Source organism: Clupea harengus, chromosome 25 (assembly GCF_900700415.2).
Source record: "Clupea harengus chromosome 25, Ch_v2.0.2, whole genome shotgun sequence".
In the NCBI taxonomy this organism is placed as follows: domain Eukaryota; kingdom Metazoa; phylum Chordata; class Actinopteri; order Clupeiformes; family Clupeidae; genus Clupea; species Clupea harengus.
The window spans coordinates 5,352,141-5,372,984 of record NC_045176.1 but is presented as its reverse complement, the minus strand read 5'-3'; the positions used below and the strand labels follow the sequence as shown (position 1 = coordinate 5,372,984).

Here is a 20,844-nt window from a genome sequence, read left to right as displayed (position 1 = left end):
ATATTTACTTCCGAAAGGATTGTCTTCAAAACATCAAAATTGAAGTTCTACAGAAAACTCGTTTCTCTGTACATGAAGATCCTACAATAAGAGTGCATTTTATTTGAGACTAATGAACATGAACAAAAAATATCCAAAATATCCTACAACTTGATATAAAGTATATCTGTTTTGGCTTTTTTTTAACCTTTGTACCAAAGGTTCTAAAACGCGCTCTATAATTTCGGCTTTGTACGACAGTAGGTACTTTTATCTTGACACCAACAAAACCAGAAAGGCTAAATCATGTGACTTGTTGCTGTGGATACGCCGATAGAAGTATCTAACCCACTTTTCAAACAAATTATGTCAGGTGAGTTAAATCCACGACGTTATGTCGAGCACCGATCTCCGGATTAATTTCGTTCAATAAGTATAGTTGTGTAATTTCATAAACATCCATATTTTCTCAGAATGAGGAATGAATCACGCCTGAGTTGATGTTCCTCACACATGCAGGTTAGATAGCTAGGTATCGCTAGCTAAGGTAGCTAGAAATATAATCCTGGTTGTATTATCGATAACGTTACAAGCCATAGGTTTGCAGTCAAACATTGGTACTTAGCTAACTAGTGACAGGTCAGATACGGGACTTCTCATAGCAGAAACATGGTTTGCGACCTAGGATAACTTAAGTTAGCTAGCCATGGGTTTGGTGGTGTCATGCGGTTCTATCATCTACCGATAAGTCAAATGAAGGTTCAGTAATTAAACTTAACAAAACAGGTGTACTATTTCTTTGCAGTTTCCTCTTTTCCAGTTTGTGGAGGGTAAGCTGCTGATCAGTATCTGTACATCCTCCACCACATGGAAGAGTACCGTAGGACAGCTGTTGTCTGAAGGACCATGTTGCAGGCAGAGGGAGTTCAGCTGCTGTGCTTGACAGCCTCCAGTGGGGTGCCGCTCTTCTCCCGCGGTTCGACCAAACAGCTCCCCTTCTCCGTCATTGGATCGCTGAACGGGGTGCACATGTTTGGTGGTGGACAGGGTGCGTTGCTTTCATGCTGTGAGACGGACCGCGGCGCCCGAGTAGTTTGGAGAGTGTTTCGAGACAGCGTGATGCTCATTGCGGTCAGTAGCGGCGGAGACAGCACCGTCACAGAACTCCAGTTGTGCCGCCTACTGGAGAACACTTGGAACTGTATGGTGTTGGTGCTAGGCCAAGAGGAACTGTCCAATGTTCGCAATGTGGAGCGTCTGAAAAGGGACTTGCGTTCATGCTATCGCCTCATTGACCAACTGCTGGACCCAGGAGATGATGAAAGTGTCATGGGGTACCTGACTAACTGTGCTGACTGCCTGCTGCCCCCAAACCCCAGCCTGCTTCAGGAGGCTCTTGATGCCTTCACCCAAGCCGCAGACAGTGAGTTCGGCTGCCTGCTGATTCGTGGTCGTGTTGCTGTGGCCACTGAGAAGTGGTGGCGCCTTGTCTCTCAGGAGGTGGTGCTCTTGTCACTTCTGGTACGCTGCATGTCGGGCACCACCTCGTGCGACTACCCAGTGTTCCTCCCGGTGGGCAGCCCCACAGTGGCTCACCGGCTTCTTCGCTTCCAGCTTCTTCAGGGGGTGGACGTCTGCACCCTGTGCGGTCCGGCGCCCTCGCTTCACCACGCCAAGACCGAGCTTGTGGGCCGCTTCTGGTCTCCCCTGATGGAGACGCTACATGGTCTCCTGGCGCAAACACAGCACACTCCTGTCCCGTCCATCGCTCTGCATCCAGACATCCTGGCCCTGCTGCTGATCAACCGTGAAACCAGCCGCTCTTTGTCTGTCCCTGGCCGTCCCCCCGCTGTCACCCCCCAGGACGGCGTCCCCCCTCTGCCCTCCTCTTCACGGCGATGGGAGCTGCTCCGTCTCTTCTACACGTTTGCCATCACACGCTACTTCACCTCCGGGGAGGCGGCCGCACCGCCCGCAGAACCTCTGCAGGAAGACTTCTCCCAGGGCTTCTGCCACACGCCCCTGCACTGCTACCTGGTGACCGAGGAGTGCAAGTGCTATGGGCTGCAGACGCCCCAGCATCAGCTCTTCCTGCTGGCTGCGCTCACCATGCCCACCTTCGCCCTACGTTCCATCGCCACGCAGACTCTCACCTCAATAACAGCAGCCACAGGCTTCTGAGGAACTCGTTATGGTCTGGAAGGACCTTCTTTTTTTTTTTTTTTTGTGCCGTTGGATGTGACTGAGCGTTACCATGTGTTGTTTAGTGTCCGTGACACATGTGTGCTGTGGGCCCTGCACTGCCCCCACACTCATGATTTTGGTAATAAGATGTAGCATTATCTGTTCAGCTGTACACTGCAGGGCCAAGCTGCAGTCTCAAGACAGAATCAAAATGGAGGAAGTAAGGCACCATGAGATATTATCACTAATATTGATTTAGAACACTGGGCAAGTAACAGGCCTAAAATGTCAAGGCTTTGCTGCTATCGTCATGTTTTAAATCATGATCTTTTGTGACTTACAGTTTAAAGTAGTCATCTTTTATTTAAATTTTTTTAGATTTATTTATGGGCTTTTTAGCCTTTATTTGCATAGGACAGTGTAGTATTTTGGACAGGAAGTGAGGAGGTGGGGAGAGGATCGGGAAACGACAGCAGGCCGAATTCGAACCCGTGTCCCCTCGGGCATTGTAGCCCGTAAATGGGGGGCTTATTGGCTCGCGCCACAGTGCCCCCCATCAAATTTAGTTTTTAGCATTAAAATCAGGACTTTCCCAGGGACATTTAAGAAGTTTTCTTTCAATCAAACATGCTACTGTATCTGTCACTAGAACTGAAGACATAGCGGCGTGCACGCTGGTGGTCTATGGTGCAGGGCGCCTCTGCTTTAACGGAGTCATTTCAATGGATGGCTGTTAATCCAGGTCCGTAATACACCTTGCACACCTATGTTTAAGTAACCTGAGACTGAGTCTAAACAGATTCAGCCTAACAGGTGGATACCTCTGCTGAGTGACGGGGAAAGAAGCTGTGTGTCTTCTGTCTGTCAGTGCTCTTGGGAACACAAACTTCACTCGACAGAAATAATATAAAGTGCACAGCTAGTAATGCCAGCTGATGCCCTTGGTCAGAGGCCCTTCATTTGCGACGGAATGGAAGGAATACTTTATTACAGGTAAATAGATGAAACTTTCAAGTACATGGAAGCATTTGCATATTTTATTTACATTTTACTTGTTTTTTTCCCCCCTATTTTCCTCTAGAAACTGTAATTTGCAAAGACACTGTTGGTACTTCATGAAATTACTGTAACAAGCCATGTTTTGTAGTAGACTACCTGCTGCACTTTCAATACCGAAAGTATCTACAGTTAATTTGCTCTTGAGCGCTCCAAATGCCTTAATAATCACTAACAGCAGTATGAGTTATTGTTGATGGTGTTTTTATGGTTACCTCAAAGAAGGTAATAATTCAGTTCATAAATAAAAACAGACAGTACACCCCATGGGTTTGTTTTGTGCAAACTGTAATGGGACAATTGTATCCAATAAACACTAATATTGAAACCCGTGGAACATATGAGCAAAAAGTTGGTTTCGTTGTGTGCTGTAAGAATGAATGTCACAAAAAAATTAATGAAACACAATCTACTTAAATCAAATAGTTTTGGCACATGTCACACTTCATATTTATAGCACAAGACGGCAGAACACATAAAAAATCCATTGCACATTTAATGCATCTTCAACATCTTCCAGTTGAACACGTGACATGATCAGCATTGCTGCAGCCTACAGCATAAACAATAACAAATGCCTAGTGATACCCTCACACATACCTAACATGCCCTCTGATTCTTGAAGCAAATATATGGAGAATGCCTGTCAATGGCATGGCGAATTAGCTACTAGCGATCAAGGACCAGTGATCAAGGAAGTCATAGATGACTTCTTGTAGGCTAAGTTGTCTGTTCCTCATGATGCCGAATGGATATATTGGATACAACAGATATTCAAATATGAATGGACATATTCTTCTGTTACAATTGGTTAGAATTTTTCAGATTCAAAATAATTGTCACACAAAAACCTTTTTGTCTTCATTTGCGTACATTTGAACGAGGACAAAACTGAGATCCTACTAGTCGGCCCTAAAACAAAAAGAGAAATGCTGTTTAACAATTTGGGGAAATTAACTCCCTTGATTAAATCGGAGGTTACAAGTCTTGGTGTTATTTTAGATTCAGATTTAAGCTTCAAGTCTCACATTAACAAGGTGACGAAAACATCATTTTTCCACCTTAAAAACATAGCTAAAGTCCTGCCATTTATAAATCAAAAATATGCTGAAAAACTGATTCATGCCTTTATTTCAAGCCGTCTTGATTATTGTAATGCAATCCTTACTGGCCTCCCAAAAAAAACAACTGAGACTTCAGCTCATTCAAAACTCTGCAGCTCGGCTATTAACCAGAACCAAGAGGAGAGAGCACATTAGTCCAGTTTTAGCTGCTCTGCACTGGCTTCCAGTAACTTTTAGAATTGACTTTAAGGTCCTTCTCCTAATATACAAAGCCCTTAATGGGCTAGGACCAAGTTACATTGCAAACTCCCTAGTCAAATACTTGCCCTCAAGAACACTGCGATCATCGAATGCTGGTTTATTGGAGGTTCCCAGCAAAAGCCGTAAGAAAATCGGGGACGCCGCATTTGTCAATTACGCCCCAGTGCTATGGAACATACTGCCTATAGACATCAGGGAAGCCAGCTCGCTTAACATCTTTAAAAGAAAACTAAAAACGTACCTCTTCACATTAGCCTTTAACTAGCTACCACTTCGCACTATATATATATATAAATACTTTTAATTTAATTTAAATCTCTACTGGTGATATTAAGGGGTTGGATTAAATATATCTATAATTATAATTATAATTTTATTTTTTTGCACTATATCTTTTTTATGTTTCTTTGATGTCTATTTTTATGTGCATGTCATTTCTTTGTGCATATTATGTATTTGCTGTAAAGCACTTTGAGCTGCATTCTTTTGCATGAAAGGTGCTATATAAATAAAGTTTTATTATTATTATTATTATTATTATTTAAGGTTTACTTTTTTGTGTGAGAGCTCAAGAGGCAGAGAATGTTTTCAATCTTTTGCTTATTGGCTGAGAGGCAATATTTGTGAAGGGCATTATAAGTGTGTTATGACTTGCAGTGATGAAATGGTTGACATTTGGTTTTATTTGGGTTTATCTGAGAAGCGAGACACTTTTGCTTGCTAAATTAAGGTGTATTGCATGTTTCCCTTTCAATTTTGAATCACTCACTATGGGCTAATTCAATCTAATCCGACAATAACAAGGTCCCTTATTAGTCCTTTATTATTTTTAGTTTTAGAGGAACTACAATTTCAAACATTAGTTAGTTCCCAGATGCCCAACATCAAGTGAATGTGTTCTGACTTGCTCTACAAACTAGTGAAAATGTTGATTCATTATTCCTTCGTTAAGTCACTAATTCAGTTAATCAGTGCTGGAGAAGGCAGATTGGGACACTTTGGTACCATTTACTTAAATCATTTGGCCAGAAAAACACTGATAATGAAATAAGTAAGAAGTGCCAGTGACATGATGTGCTTATCATAAAAAGCTAATCAGGTAGTAGATCTTTGATTAACTCATGGAGGCTTGTTTCCAAATGTTAAGACACTTTCTGTCTCAGCCACTCTGATGTACTATCAAGGGAAATGTTAACTATTAATATTGACGCTAATGCAGGTTAGTAATTATGAACAACAATAGGCTATTCATGTTGAGCTTGTAAACAGGTTTCAGCCATGTAAAGCATACTTATTTTTTACGCTCATGTTTGGCATAAATGTTTCTTGTATATTGTAAGGAATAATATCAAACATTACAGCCTCATTATAAATAATTGTAGCAGCCATGATAATCTAAGAAGAATTCAGATGAACTTTGGCAGTCTGACCCTGAACATTGAAGAGATCAATGATTTGTCATTTATTGTAGATCACTGATAATTACTGGGGGACATTTTGTGTTGTTCTTTTATAGCAGATAGCTACACTAATGTATCCAGGAAAAATATTTATATTTCATCATTCTTAGTGGACAAATATTCATAATTTAACTAGCAATTATGCCCAATCATGTTTAACTAAAATGCATATCTATTGACCTCTTTATAACTGTGGTGAAGACTATGAATTTACAATACAATACATGCATTTGATACTTGAAAGTGTGCAACAAGTGTAGCCACAGGCAAAGTATACCAGTAGCCACAGACAATGTATTGTTTGACTGAAGTTACTGCTTGTGTATTCAGTAGCCTACAAATATAACCCTCAACTGCACTCACATGTATGTGTTGGTCAAAGGGAACGAGTGGCCTCTCCCCTCAACTCATAATTTGACAGCTGCAATGTGACCCATTCCACAGAGGTTTGACCTTGTGCCTGAATTCTACCCAGCAGTGCAAGGGCCTGGTGTCTAGTCTAGAGTGGTGGGGCCATTATGATGCAGCTGCAGTCTGAAGAGGTGAATTATGGGAACTGTGTAATTGGGGAATGTACTGACCAGCCTCAAGGAATGGGGGCTGGCACCGTAATTGTCTTACAGACATAGAAAAAAGGCTGATAATAAATCATTTTTTGGGCCTGCTTCAATGCTAAGGCGTAGCAACATTTTTTTTTTATATAATACGTTTACTTTATTACAGTTGTTTTGTTGCATGCATACACAGTATACATTGTTTTGCAAAAGTATTCAACCCCCCTCACAACTAAAGATACTTACTCATAATTTTCTGTTAAGTAATTTTTACTGTTAACATTCATGACCTTGTATCATTTTTAAGGCAAAAGAAGTGATTTGTCTGTTTACGTTTAAAAAAATAACTGTCTAAAATCAATCTGTCTAAGAGTCATCAGCCAGGTTGTGGAATAAACTGAGGGAATGAGGACTAAACAGACAAGTTGATTCAAATGCTCAATTGAGGGAAAGACTCAAAGAAAGTATCTAAGTGTTTTGATGTCCAACTGAGCACCATTGGACCCATCTGAATAAAGTGAAAGTTGCATCACACCACCCAGATGCTTTGCAACCCGTTGCAACCTGCTTTGCAACCTGCAACCTGTTGCAGTCTGATGTGAAACTAGGTCTTGGGAAAGGGTTTACCAGTAGGACAGTAACCCAAGGCACAAGGCTGAAGCAACACAGGAGTGTCTCAAAGACAGTGAAATGACTATCAAATGGCTGGCATGGCTCAGTCAAAGCCCTGATCAAAATCCTACTGGGAATCTGTGGCACTACAGTCCAGGACCGCCATCCAATCAACATAGGTGTTGTATAGAATGTGAAGTCCTGTTTGACACAACTGGCATGTACACATGGTAAGTGGTAATGGTAAGCATGTGCACATGGTAAGTGGTAATGGTAAGCATGTACACATGGTGAGTTAAGCCTGAGGCCTTGTGCACACGGAGTCTAGTTTGCCTGAACCCGGAGAGAAATGTCTCCGGATTGCCCTATCGTGCACACGAACCCACTGTATCCGCACACTGTATCCGCACTCCTTCGAATCGGAGGTCCAAAGTGAGTAAACTCGAATCTGTCCGCGGGTTGGTGTTCGTGTGCACGCCCTATCCGCAAACCCTTTCTAATCTGATGATGTAATTGCCCCACGTGATCGCAGTGTTTCCTCTGCATTGAGTCAATCAGGCCACCACGTCAACAACAGCACCACAGATAAGGAAAATGGAGAACTGAACAAAACTGCATCATTTAGGTCAATGTCTATCAACAGTACATCAAAGCATGAAGCCACAGTGCTTATCATGATCAAGTATCCAAATAAGAGCAGTTTTACAAAACCTTACAAGAGAAACACTGACGTTATCAATCAGTCCTTAAAATGATACAGCATGCTCTGTGTTTTTACCCCACCAGTAGGCAGTACCATGACGCCTGTGCTACTCTTGTATCTAAACATCCTTTCCGATGGGATTGCACAGAACAATGATCTGTCAGTAAATTATCTAAGGTCCAGTGTGTAGAATTCAGAGGGATTTAGAGTATGAAAGAAATTCATTATAATATTCATAATGAAGTTTTCATTGGCGTATAATCACCTGGAAATAGGAATTGTTGTCATTACCTTACAATGAGCCCTTTATATCTACAGAAGGAGCAGGTCCTCTTCTACGGAGACCCTTCATATTTTTAGCGGCCACCGTAGACTGTCCTCAGGCTAGGGATGTTCAGCTGGTTGCAATCTGCAACTTTACTGCTAGATGCCACTAAATCCTACACACTTCACCTTTAAAAGCATGCTCTTCACACTGAATGGCATACACTTCTATTGGCATATTGCTTAAGGGTTATGGCTGTAAGACCAAAGCTATTGGCTGTGAATTTCCTTGTAATTGCCTTGTACTATCTTGTCTTGGTTGGGAATGCTACAATATAATTAAAAAATGTGCAAATCCCACTTGTCACTCCTGAGGTAGAGTATAAACATGACAAGTAGGCTACCGGTGTCTTTGGCAGAAGGGCCCTCATCACAGGCACAACAAACACCCCATAGTTTATCACAGGCACAACAAACACCCCATAGTTTGCTTTACCGGATTTTCACAAGCAGTAGCTTGCATGTTGACATTGTTACAAAGCGCCTAGAGACAATTGTATTAGTCCATATTCACTTAAAAAAAAAAAAAAAAAAAAATTGTACCTTTTCCTCCATATTAAGTATACATGTCATATCACATTCAGAGATTGAAGACAGCTGTAGTGTACAGATGCATGTCGCAAGAATGAAAGAGGGGTGCAAAAAGGCCCATCCAAACATGGACATCCGGAAGGAGAAAATGAAGAGGACATTCGCTGAGAGAGTCCGCTTAATTCAAAGCCTCTCTACCAGTGACATTCTTCAGGAGCTCCCAGCTTTACAGCATATCAGCATTGTGAGTTCAAACCCCGCATGGAGTTAATGTTCCAAAGTTTCACTTTTAATAAGTTAATCTTCCAGATAAATCTGCAGTCTACAAAAACACTAATCTTTTAGATTTTCGCTGAAATTGGGCACATCTATAAAGTTGTAGGTTGGCCTATGTAGGGGGTAGCCTCAAAGCACCTTAAGAGGTTTCACCACAGTTTGAAATTGAAGAACCTCTAAAAGCTTATCAAGGATCTTGTTTTACCAGTGACATACACTCTACCAAAAACAATGCTGGAAATCAGAAAAACAGCGTGCAAAGCTGGCACTGTCTCACTTTAGAATACTTAAGGCTGTTATTGTAGCGAAGCGGTTATCTAGTGTTAATGTATACCTATACATAAAAAAATACATTAAAAACTATAATATTCTGCGTGTTTATAGTAGAATATTATAGTTTTTAATTTTGTATTTTTTATTTTATTTTAGTAGACAAATAACTTATTTATATAGTTATATACACGTCTATCTTAACTTTTAAAAAGTTTCAACTTCAAAGCCATCATATCAGCAGTAGCCTACAAGTTTACACTGGTTATTGTGTGTTCTACGATGTCAGACAAGGCCTTGCAAATATGGGAGGAGCTGCCGCTATTCATTTTATACGGTAATTGAGTCTAAAGTCTCCTCCCAAAATCCTATGAAAAAGAGTTCCACGCCGACGAAAGCAAGAGCATAACAAGAACCGACTGAAGCTAAAGTTTCAAGTACTGCTAACGTTTGCATAGGCTCTGCAGTTCTGTCTGTCGTCGCGGTAACCGGAGAAGCCTCGCCAATCACTGTGGTGCGTAAGACAAATGGGTGGGGGATAAGCGCGAGGTATGAGACCCTGAATAAAATCGGGTGAAGGTGATAAATAAAGTTTTGTATTTGGTACGGGGTGCTCTGGGAAGCAAATCAATCTTGATTAGGTTGGGGGCCACTTGTATAGGTTATCTGTCTGCTCGCCCAGAGAGTAAACCAGTCTTGTGAAACTACAGGCTGGGCTGTAAAGTACAAAGGTTCCGTCTGTTTTGTCATTTTGGAGTGTTCATCAGTGACAGGTAGCCTGTTGACTCGCGAGGGCTAATTTCACTTCAGGCTGAACTGCCTCTCGGTGGCATTTTGATTTACTACAAAGAAACTCACAGTCGACGTTACAATGTTGCCATCCAGAAGCGTTTGGATTTGTATCCAGAGGGAAAAGAAGCACATATGCCATCGCAGCAGCCAACATGTTACGGGACTTCTGAAGTCTAGTGGCTCTCCTGTAATCACCCCATCTCCGCTCTCCTCATTTTCCTTCAGCAAATCTCTGTCCGGACTCTCAGCAGCTCGCCGGGGACTCATACAGCGCAAAATGTCCGAGAACGGGGTGACGGCGCGGAGGAGCAAGGTGTTGACCATTGATACCATGAATGCAACCGTGAAGAAAGTCGAGTATGCAGTCAGGGGACCGATTGTACAACGCGCCGTGCAAATAGAGAAAGAGCTTAAAGAGGTATGGAAAGTCACATCTTTGCTGAATGGCAATGACATGCAGGCATTTAAAGATTGTTCATAGCAGGCATACTATCCTGACTGAAACTTGACTCCTTTGTCTAATATGATCGAAACAAATTGTAGAGATGTTGTAAGTAGGTAACTTTCCAGAGCTCAGAAAGTCACTGGAATAGTGTGTGTCCAATGTTTGAAGACATCTTGTCAGTCTGTGCCATGACTTAATTTACAAAAGCAACTTAAGAGAAACTAATTAAATCACTGAGCTCTCCACGGGGAGCTCATTTGTAGTGAATTGGGTAGGGGAAGTTACACAGCAGTTAAGGTCACCCGTGCCAGGTCATCACTAGGACAATTTAAAAGGCTGGCTGATACAGGCACACAGAGGTAGTGACTGGCTATCTGTGCAGCTACTCATATATCCGCCCACGTTTCAAAGTCTATGGTGGATCATTGTTTAACTGGGCATTTGACACAAGATGACAAACACGAGTCTGACTTCTGCACAGAAAGCCCGTGTCTAGGGCAAAGACATTCTAAAGAGGTAGATTTGACTAGTTTCTGGAATTAATATTTAATAATAATATTTAATAATTTGCTTCCTTCTCAGTCATACACACACGCACTGGCACACACACACACACACACACACACACACACACACACACACACACACACACACACACACACACACACACACACACACACACACACATTCACACACACACACACACACACACACACACACACACACACACACACACTCACATACACACACACACACACACACACACACACACACACACACACACATGTGTATGCACAAACACACTCTTTTCTCTATCACAGACTCCTGTCGCCACAGAGAGGCAAGGAGTGTGGGCGGAATAAAGTCTAAGTCATAAAGACTTACCTCCAAGCCTGCTAATTCCTCATGTTGTTCACAGCTATTTAAGGACTTAATATCTTATTTTTTTCCCTAAACAGCTACGGCTGAAGTTTAATTCCTCAAATAGTTTGAAGTTGATCTTCCCTTGGAGTAGAAATGTTGTTTTACAGTATTTTTTCATTTTATTTTTCTTATTTGTTTTGCATCTGTAAAATGACAGTGTGTTGTGTGGTCACTACATGTGTATCTTTTTCCTGATCATGGCCCGACCTCTCGAGCTATCAGGTTGAGAAAACCTGGGAAGAGAAAAGGATCGGCTTGCTCAAATTTTAGAGAGGGCTGAGATTGCCATGGGAACAGAGAGTGTCATTGTTTGCAGAGTTCTGTCATTTGTTAATAGCCAGTCCCTGTGACAGCACTATCCAGGAGGAGCTGATCATGTGAACAAGATTCAGGGTTAGAAATCCATTTACAAAAAGTGGATGATGCTGATGGTAAGGGCGCTTTTAGCTTATGGTACAGTGGAACTGATAATACTACTGTCTGCATGACTGAACAGCATCATCTCGCCCTATTAATTGAGATATTTGACCCCAGCCAATGACTGGCAGCAATAGCTTGGGCAATCGGGGGGAATAGCAGAGGGGAATAAGAGCAGAATGACTGGTTTGGCTCTGCTGTCATTCTCAGAGATGTTCTATGCATATCTGTGGCTTTTGTTGTGAAATGTGGTTGGTGCTTGGTTTCTGCTAAGTAAGGCAAGAGCAAAGCTGTTTTTAAATGCATACTACTGTACAAAACACCCTCTCTCTCTCTCTCTCTCTCTCTCTCTCTAACTTACTCACTCTCTCTCTTCTCTCTTCACTCTTCTCTTTGTCTCAAACTATTATAAAGACTGAAAGGACGTAAGAAAATACCTAGCTTTTGGATCTTGCTCAATGCTGCCCGCTCCCAGATGCAAACCTGACACTTGAGAATGTCCATTGAAGAGTAACAAAACTACAAATGGACCTTACAATGGACCTCAATATAACCAAACCTTTGTTTTTTAACACTGATGGATGATTTTTCTTTATGAGGAGGATGTATGCCTTCGCCGTATACGTCTCCTTGGTGACTGTTTAGTCAGTGACACTGCTTTAAGAGGTGTTTACATCCTCACTCTGTTCCCCTGGATAAGGAGCTCCCCAGCCCTCAAGCATGACACACTCTGAGAGGTACTGTCTTCTCAGAGAGGATATCAGAGATGACATGCCAAGGGTGTGTCTAAGGCAGTGTGTTTTAGCGGTAGTAGCTACACCAGAAATGACTCATCTGCAATCTCTCTCTCAGTTTCCAGTAGTTACACATATTCTGAGAAGAAGTAGAATCTCCACCATTGGTTTGGTGAATTCTGAAAGACACTTCCTTTTTTTGTTTGTTGTGAAACCTTGCTTCTTATAAGCACATCTGTTTGCTGAATCAGCCACAAATCAAACCAATCCTCTGTCGGTATGAGCAGCTGGAGAAGAACCGCTCAGAGGGGGCGTCACACACTCTGCGATGTTTGATTGGCCGGGAGCAAGAGGCGCCCCTGCCTCTCATCCACTAGGACAAGAGCGGAGCCCTGGCAGGGGGAGCTGGGGTATTTATTTATTTATTTTTTTGGAGTGGGCCGTTCTGGCCCTGCTTTTGCAGCTGCCTCCATTGGTCAGCGTGCGTGTGAGCCCTGTGGAGGAGACCTGACCACCTCTCTGCTTCTTCAACAACATCAATCAGTTCCAGCTGCCACAGACCAGGCGCTGGGATAATGACCCTGGGAGAGTTTGACAAACTCACAGGGCAATCTTTGCTGAGGAGTGGTGTAGAACCCCTCTGGTCTCTAGTCAAGAAGGCCAGACTAGAATTGCTTTTCAGATCAATTAGAAAATGTTGCCAAAATGTGAAAATGCAAAGATTGTTTCACCAAGGATCTTGTAGCACTTTTGAATACTTTTTCAGTGCGCTCACTGAGAAAACACTTGTCAGAAAACTGTGCCCAGCTAAAAGAGCCAAAAAAGGCAGTAAGCACCGAGAAGCTGTTCATGCTCTGGTGGCTGATGACCCTCTGAAGTGCCCTGCAGGTGTAGAGGAGGGAAACATGACAGACCGAGAGGAACAGAAAGGCAGACCGCAGAGAGGAAAAGTCGGAAAGAAAGAAAGCTGTAGAAAGGGAGACTGGAGTCAAACTGCTGACCCCGTTACAGTTGGTCTTTGCCTGTTTGCTCTACCTGATAAGTGATGGCGGTAGCAGCCCCTGTGTACAGATTAAAGGCTGACTGTGTGGGGCCAGTGACCTGCAAACGATGTCATGCACACGTCATTCACAGGGAGACATTTCTCATACTGACCCCTCTCTTTAACTCTCTGAAGAAAATAACCATGATGTCTCAGGTCTCTTTTCATTTACATGTTGTTTTCATTTTTAGGGTGCAAAAAAGCCGTTTACTGAGGTCATCAAAGCCAACATCGGGGATGCCCATGCCATGGGTCAACAGCCAATCACCTTCTTCAGACAGGTGACTGCCATACCATATCACACATAGTTAACCCTTCAGACAGGTGACTGCCATACCATATCACACATAGTTAACCCTTCAGACAGGTGACTGCCATACCATATCACACATAGTTACCCTTCAGACAGGTGACTGCCATACCATATCACACATAGTTAACCCTTCAGACAGGTGACTGCCATACCATATCACACATAGTTAACCCTTCAGACAGGTGACTGCCAGACCATATCACACATAGTTACCCTTCAGACAGGTGACTGCCATACCATATCACACATAGTTAACCCTTCAGACAGGTGACTGCCATACCATATCACACATAGTTACCCTTCAGACAGGTGACTGCCATACCATATCACACATAGTTAGCGCCCAGTTATTCGATATCCTCTCACACTTCTCTTTTCTCTCTTCATGATTTCCGTGTGTTTATGTGGTGAGCTAAACAAAAAACTTCTGAGTTAGAGTTTAGAGAGTTAAACCATTTCTTGGAAGACTTGCAACTAACATGCCTTGTGCCACAATCTCAGACTCAAGTCTCAAGCTTAATTCTGACTGACACACCTCCTGACTTGAATTCATTTTGCATTTTTTTTTTTAATGATTCACTTTAATGTGTCAAAGTCCAGCAACATAGACAATGCTAAAACAACTCTATTAGTGTAGTTTATGACCTTGATGCTGATATAAGGTGAGGTATTGTGTTGTCTTGAGTGTCTGTGTTTATATGTAAAGGTGCTGCTACGTGTGTTGTTCCAAGGTCCTGGCCCTGTGCTCTTATCCAGAGCTGCTGAAGGATGGCAACTTCCCAGAGGATGCTAAACACAGAGCCCGTCGCATTCTGCAGGGATGTGGAGGGGAAAGTATTGGTATGTTTTGTGAAACTGTTAACGCTTGGTCTGCAAATCTGCCCAAATAGGAGATTGTAACAATTTTCTTTCATTTCAAGGGGCACTCTGAGCTGTCTGAATTGTTTTCTTTTTCTGTCCTTCTCATGTTCTGCTGTCCTCTCTCTCTCTCTCACACACACACACACACACACACACACACACACACACACACACACACACACACACACACACACACACACACACACACACACAGGAGCGTACAGTGGCAGCCAAGGCATCGAGTGCATACGGCAGGATGTGGCCCGCTACATCGAACGTCGGGATGGCGGGGTGCCCTGTGACCCAGACAATGTCTTCCTCTCCACGGGCGCCAGCGATGGCATTGTGGTACGATCCCAACCTCCACCTCTTTCTACATGTTCCCTGTCCTTTTTGTCAGGATATTAAAAAAGGGCAGAGTTAGCGAAAAGCTGTTCAGAGGCTATACCGCAGCATAACGAAACAAGATGAGTGGACAGAAGTTCAGAACCACATCCTCTAAGTCGGGGGCAGCAGCACAGAGTGACAGGACAGATGACGGGCAATAATAGCATTGCTTGGAATAGCTTCTAGCTGCCATACTATTCTTGTTTTAGGCCATGACTCGACAGGTAAAGACAAGGTCTGTCTGCTCGGTCGTTTCAAATGTGTTGTTACGCCTTGTGTCATGCTCTTGGCTGCCCTCCGTCCCCTGAATGGGGACATTTACCTCTGTGGAGTGTCTGTTATTGGGAAACTTCTTCAGTTCGGGTCAGAATGGACAAGAAAGACATTTAAGGACACAATGAAACTAAAATGAGCAATGAGAGTCCTAATTAACTTAAAAACACAATCTAACATATTTTTACACTTAGACCATGGCCTTATGTTATTATATATATATAATGGAGAATTCAACCACCCCATGCTGTGATTTATAACATGGCAAGTGGTACAGTCAGTATGAACACATTTCCAGTGTTTTTACTCACACTCGTCATGACCTCTCACCCCAGCCTCCTGCTGTACACTTCTAACCCTTTAATCCACTTCCTGTATGTTCAGTTCAGTTGTATGTGTGCAGCCTTAGCGACCCTGATCATTGAGCCTGTGGGCTGTAGGGAAGCCTCCTCTGTCAGTCTTACCCGGTTCTGATACGACGTTGATCATTATTTTACTCCATGCATTGCTCTTGCTGCTTGTTTTTTATTGATTTTATGTAAAGCACTTTGAACTGAAAGTCTTGTATGAAATGTGCTATATAAATAAAGTCTTACTTACTTACTTACTTACTTACCCCCGCTCTCTTGCCCCCCCCTCCCCCGGTCAGACCATGCTGAAGCTGCTGGTGGCGGGCGAGGGCCGGAGCCGCACCGGGATCATGATCTCCATCCCCCAGTACCCGCTCTACTCGGCAGCCCTGGCCGAGCTGGGAGCCGTGCAGGTCAACTACTACCTGGATGAGGAGAAGTGCTGGGGCCTGGACATCAGTGAGCTGCAGCGCTCTCTAGAGGCCGCCAGGCAGCATTGCAACCCCCGCGCGCTCTGCATCATCAACCCGGGCAACCCCACGGGTATGCACCCACTTTGCTGACATCACATCCCACAGAAGGAAGGGAGCTTCAGCATGGCCTGCCTACCGCCTCATTTTTTTCTTACCGACACAGTTCCTCTACCACAGTGAAGCACTTCGGGTTAACTAAGCTGGCTCAGATGGAGCAAAACAGCGATAGCACTGAGCCATCGTTTTGTGACTGATGATGTAATGATTTGAAGATCTCATTGCGCTTGCATTTTAGGCTTATGATAGTAAAGGAAGACCTAAACCCCTCTGTATCTTTTCCAGGCCAGGTTCAAAGCAGGCAGTGCATTGAGGATGTGATCCGATTCGCTGCCAAAGAGGATCTCTTCCTTATGGCCGACGAGGTAGGACATGGCCCCTCTCACACACATACCTGCATGGGATTTTTGGAATGTTTTCTCCGTTTGTGTAAGGTCCTTTTGACAATACCCCCCCCCCCCTTGCTCTCTCTCAGGTGTATCAGGATAATGTGTATGCAGATGGTTGCCAGTTCCATTCCTTCAAGAAGGTCTTGTTTGAAATGGGACCAGAGTATTCCAACACTGTGGAGCTGGCATCCTTCCACTCCACCTCCAAGTGCTACATGGGAGAGTAAGCAGACAGTTCACTACACACACACACACACACACACACACACACACACACACACACACACACACACACACACAGACACACACACTTCAAACTTTCTTTCGCAGTCAGTTTTCGGGGCAACTGTACTGACAACTCTCAGTGCACAACAGAGTGTGGAAAGCCTCTCTGCTTTATTGTTTTATGCACATCATAAAGTCCTTTATTGTTTTATGCAGAGACATGCGCAAAAAATGCCATTACATCTAAAGTAATCTATTTTGTCTTCTCCTGGTCTTGTTTAATGCCTGCAGGTGTGGTTTCCGAGGGGGCTACATGGAGGTGATCAACCTGGACCCCGAGGTGAAGGAGCAGCTCTCCAAGCTGGTGTCCGTGCGCCTGTGCCCCCCCGTCCCCGGCCAGGCCCTCATGGGCCTCGTGGTGAACCCGCCTCAGCCTGGGGAGCCCTCCTACACCACTTTCATGAAGGTCAGTCCCTGCTCTACCTGTCTGTCTGCCACCTGTCTTTCCCTCCCGTCTATCTGTCTGTCTGCTGCTGCTCTATCTGTCTGTCTGCCCCCGCTCTTTCCCTCCCGTCTATCTGCTCTATCTGTCTGTCTGCCATCGCTCTTTCCCTCCCGTCTATCTGCTCTATCTGTCTGTCTGCCACCTGTCTTTCCCTCCCGTCTATCTGCTCTATCAGTCTGTCTGCCATCGCTCTTTCCCTCCCGTCTATCTGCTCTACCTGTCTGTCTGCCACCTGTCTTTCCCTCCCGTCTATCTGCTCTATCTGTCTGTCTGCCATCGCTCTTTCCCTCCCGTCTATCTGTCTGTCTGCCCCCGCTCTTTCCCTCCCGTCTATCTGCTCTACCTGTCTGTCTGCCATCGATCTTTCCCTCCCGTCTATCTGCTCTACCTGTCTGTCTGCCACCTGTCTTTCCCTCCCGTCTATCTGCTCTATCTGTCTGTCTGCCACCTGTCTTTCCCTCCCGTCTATCTGCTCTATCTGTCTGTCTGCCATCGCTCTTTCCCTCCCGTCTATCTGTCTGTCTGCCATCGCTCTTTCCCTCCCGTCTATCTGCTCTACCTGTCTGTCTGCCACCTGTCTTTCCCTCCCGTCTATCTGCTCTATCTGTCTGTCTGCCACCTGTCTTTCCCTCCCGTCTATCTGCTCTACCTGTCTGTCTGCCATCGCTCTTTCCCTCCCGTCTATCTGCTCTACCTGTCTGTCTGCCACCTGTCTTTCCCTCCCGTCTATCTGCTCTACCTGTCTGTCTGCCACCTGTCTTTCCCTCCCGTCTATCTGCTCTACCTGTCTGTCTGCCACCTCTCTTTTCCTCCCGTCTATCTGCTCTATCTGTCTGTCTGCCATCGCTCTTTCCCTCCCGTCTATCTGCTCTATCTGTCTGTCTGCCACCTCTCTTTTCCTCCCGTCTATCTGCTCTATCTGTCTGTCTGCCATCGCTCTTTCCCCCCCGTCTATCTGTCTGTCTGCCACCGCTCTTTCCCTCCCGTCTATCTGCTCTATCTGTCTGTCTGCCACCTGTCTTTCCCTCCCGTCTATCTGCTCTACCTGTCTGTCTGCCACCTGTCTTTCCCTCCCGTCTATCTGCTCTATCTGTCTGTCTGCCCCCGCTCTTTCCCTCCCATCTATCTGGCTTCCTTTTTTTTCTTTCCTGTTTTCTTCTCCTGTTTATCCCTCACACCCCTATGTGGTTAATTGCTGTGTGAATGTGTGCAATTATCAGCTGCTCCTTGTTTTGATAGCGCTTGTCAGAGGTGAGAGGTGATAATCGTACTCATGCCACGTGTGAGGAAAGATTTATGCAATGCACAATTTATGCAATGGATTTAAATGTAGGACTGCAATTCCATTTCTTTTGATTGTGACCTTTGCATTTTCCTTGAATTCATGACAAATTTTTTATGCCACAAAATTACAAGAAGTTAAGCTGTAATGGTGAGAAATGGAATGCAATTTGAGGTATATTGCATCTTTTAATATTCTTACATCTGACAGAATGGGTTTCCATCCACAGTTGAGTTGGAATTAAGAAAGAGAGAACCCTAATGACTCCTGAGTGGCTCCAGCTCAGTTGCCATGGCACCATTCTTCTCTCATGCCCTCGTCCTCCCGTTTCCCGTGTCTAGGAGCGCACTGGCGTGCTGAGCACCCTGGCGGAGAAGGCCAAGCTGACGGAGCAGATCCTGAACACGGTGCCAGGCATCGCCTGTAACCCGGTGCAGGGCGCCATGTACTCCTTCCCCCGCATCACGCTGCCAGAGCGCGCCGTCAAGGAGGCAAAGGTCAGGGTTGGCACTATGCACTGGGCACGTGTCAGGGTTGGCACCACGCACTGGGCACGTGCCAGGGTTGGCACCACGCACTGGGCACAAGTCCTTATGCTCTCCCTTGTCCCTGGCCTCCCTCTAAGGGAATTACTGGAAATTTTGGACTGCTGTGGTGCCTGCTCCAATTGTGCTGTTTTACATCTTTTGATTGATTGATTGATTGATTGATTGATTGTGTGTGTGTGTGTGTGTGTGTGTGTGTGTGTGTGTGTGTGTCTGTCTGTCTGTCTCGGTGTCGGTGTCGGTGTCGGTGTCGGTGTCGGTGTCGGTGTCTGTGTCTGTGTCTGTGTCTGTGTCTGTGTCTGTGTCTGTGTCTGTGTCTGTGTCTGTGTCTGTGTCTGTGTCTGTGTCGGTGTCGGTGTCGGTGTCGGTGTCGGTGTCGGTGTCTGTGTCTGTGTCTGTGTCTGTGTCTGTGTCTGTGTCTGTGTCTGTGTCTGTGTCTGTGTCTGTGTCTGTGTCTGTGTCTGTGTCTGTCTGTGTGTGTGTGTGCAGGAGAAAGGGCAGGCTCCAGACATGCTGTACTGCATGAAGCTGCTGGAGGAGACGGGGATATGCCTGGTCCCAGGGAGTGGCTTTGGCCAGAGAGATGGCACCTACCACTTTAGGTGAGCCTCCAAGCTGCTCCTTTCTCAATGGAGGGTCAGGCCCAGCAGCATACACGCTCTAAGAGTATCATTATCAGTGTCATACTAAGGAGCTTGTTGCCTGTAGCTTGATGTGTAATCATCCTAACAGCTTTATTTCTCTCTCTCTCTCTCTCTCTCTCTCTCTCTCTCTCTCCTGTCTGGTAAATGCAGAATGACCATTCTACCTCCAGTTGACAAGCTGCAGATTCTGCTCAGCAAATTGAAGGAGTTTCACCAGAGATTCACCCAGCAGTACTCCTAATATTGAGGTCTCTGTGACCAGTCAGTGAGAGCCTTCTTAACTCATTTGACCAATCAGAGGCACCCATCTTAAATTACTTGACTTGACCAGCAAGTGCCACAATTATTAACTCACCGGGTGCCTTGCTCAGGGCCATTTTACTGCCAAACACAGGGCATGTAGGGGCTACGGTTATGCCAGAAAGGAATCAAGTTTGCTTAGCTCTAGCTATCCTTTGACCTTCTGATTAACATGGATATGAGGCGGCATTTTTATTTGTTTTTAAAAATGAGATTCAATTTAACGTATCGATTAGACTTAGCTGATATATTACACTAAGTCTTCACATAGAGGGAATGGCACCAACTGACCTGAAAAGTGTGATGTGTGTATGTTTATGTATGTAAGTGTGTGTGTGTGTGTGTGTGTGTGTGTGTGTGTGTGTGTGTGTGTGTGTGTGTGTGTGTGTGTGTGTGTGTGTGTGTGTGTGTGTGTGTGTGTGATAGAAGGAGAAAGATACAGTGAGAGATAACTGTGACAACACTATGTGTGTATAATTTTCAATGTCACTCTTTTGGTACTGTAATGTGGCAGACTACATCAGGAACATATTCCAGGACGAGATTAAAAGTATGCACATGGTGGATATGAAGGATAATGACATGTCTAAAAGAAACGAAAATGTGGCATTA

The 20,844-nt window shown here is 44.5% G+C and overlaps 2 protein-coding genes across 3 annotated transcripts in view; both read left to right on the top strand.

Annotated features, from left to right (window-relative positions):
- Positions 1–6: 6 nt before the first annotated feature.
- fuz (fuzzy planar cell polarity protein) lies at positions 7–3,556 on the top strand. Of its 2 annotated transcripts, none has more exons than XM_012817507.3 (2): positions 7–352; positions 800–3,556. In XM_012817507.3, exon 2 carries the CDS (start codon positions 886–888, stop codon positions 2,158–2,160), a length of 1,275 nt encoding a protein of 424 aa, XP_012672961.2. In that variant the 5' UTR covers positions 7–352; positions 800–885; the 3' UTR covers positions 2,161–3,556. The 2 variants fall into 2 exon arrangements, with proteins under 2 accessions (XP_012672961.2, XP_031419137.1); XM_031563277.2 differs by having other exon boundaries at positions 785–3,556.
- A 6,323-nt stretch (positions 3,557–9,879) lies between these two features.
- The window catches only part of LOC116217927 (alanine aminotransferase 2-like), an 11,048-nt gene continuing 83 nt past the window's right edge, over positions 9,880–20,844 (top strand). Inside the window, exons 1-11 of the mRNA XM_031563295.2 lie at positions 9,880–10,484; positions 13,820–13,909; positions 14,673–14,781; positions 15,017–15,150; positions 16,112–16,355; positions 16,628–16,707; positions 16,818–16,954; positions 17,248–17,422; positions 19,085–19,240; positions 19,778–19,890; positions 20,083–20,844. The exon at positions 20,083–20,844 is cut by the window's right edge and continues 83 nt beyond it. Of these exons, the coding sequence (XP_031419155.1) occupies positions 10,146–10,484; positions 13,820–13,909; positions 14,673–14,781; positions 15,017–15,150; positions 16,112–16,355; positions 16,628–16,707; positions 16,818–16,954; positions 17,248–17,422; positions 19,085–19,240; positions 19,778–19,890; positions 20,083–20,173 (1,668 nt within the window). The 5' untranslated portion in view covers positions 9,880–10,145 and the 3' untranslated portion in view covers positions 20,174–20,844. The remainder of the gene's footprint in view (positions 10,485–13,819; positions 13,910–14,672; positions 14,782–15,016; positions 15,151–16,111; positions 16,356–16,627; positions 16,708–16,817; positions 16,955–17,247; positions 17,423–19,084; positions 19,241–19,777; positions 19,891–20,082) is intronic.

Excerpts from the sequence above, each read along its gene's own strand:
- fuz (XM_012817507.3), top strand. The coding sequence starts at position 886 with ATGTTGCAGGCAGAGGGAGTTCAGCTGCTGTGCTTGACAGCCTCCAGT.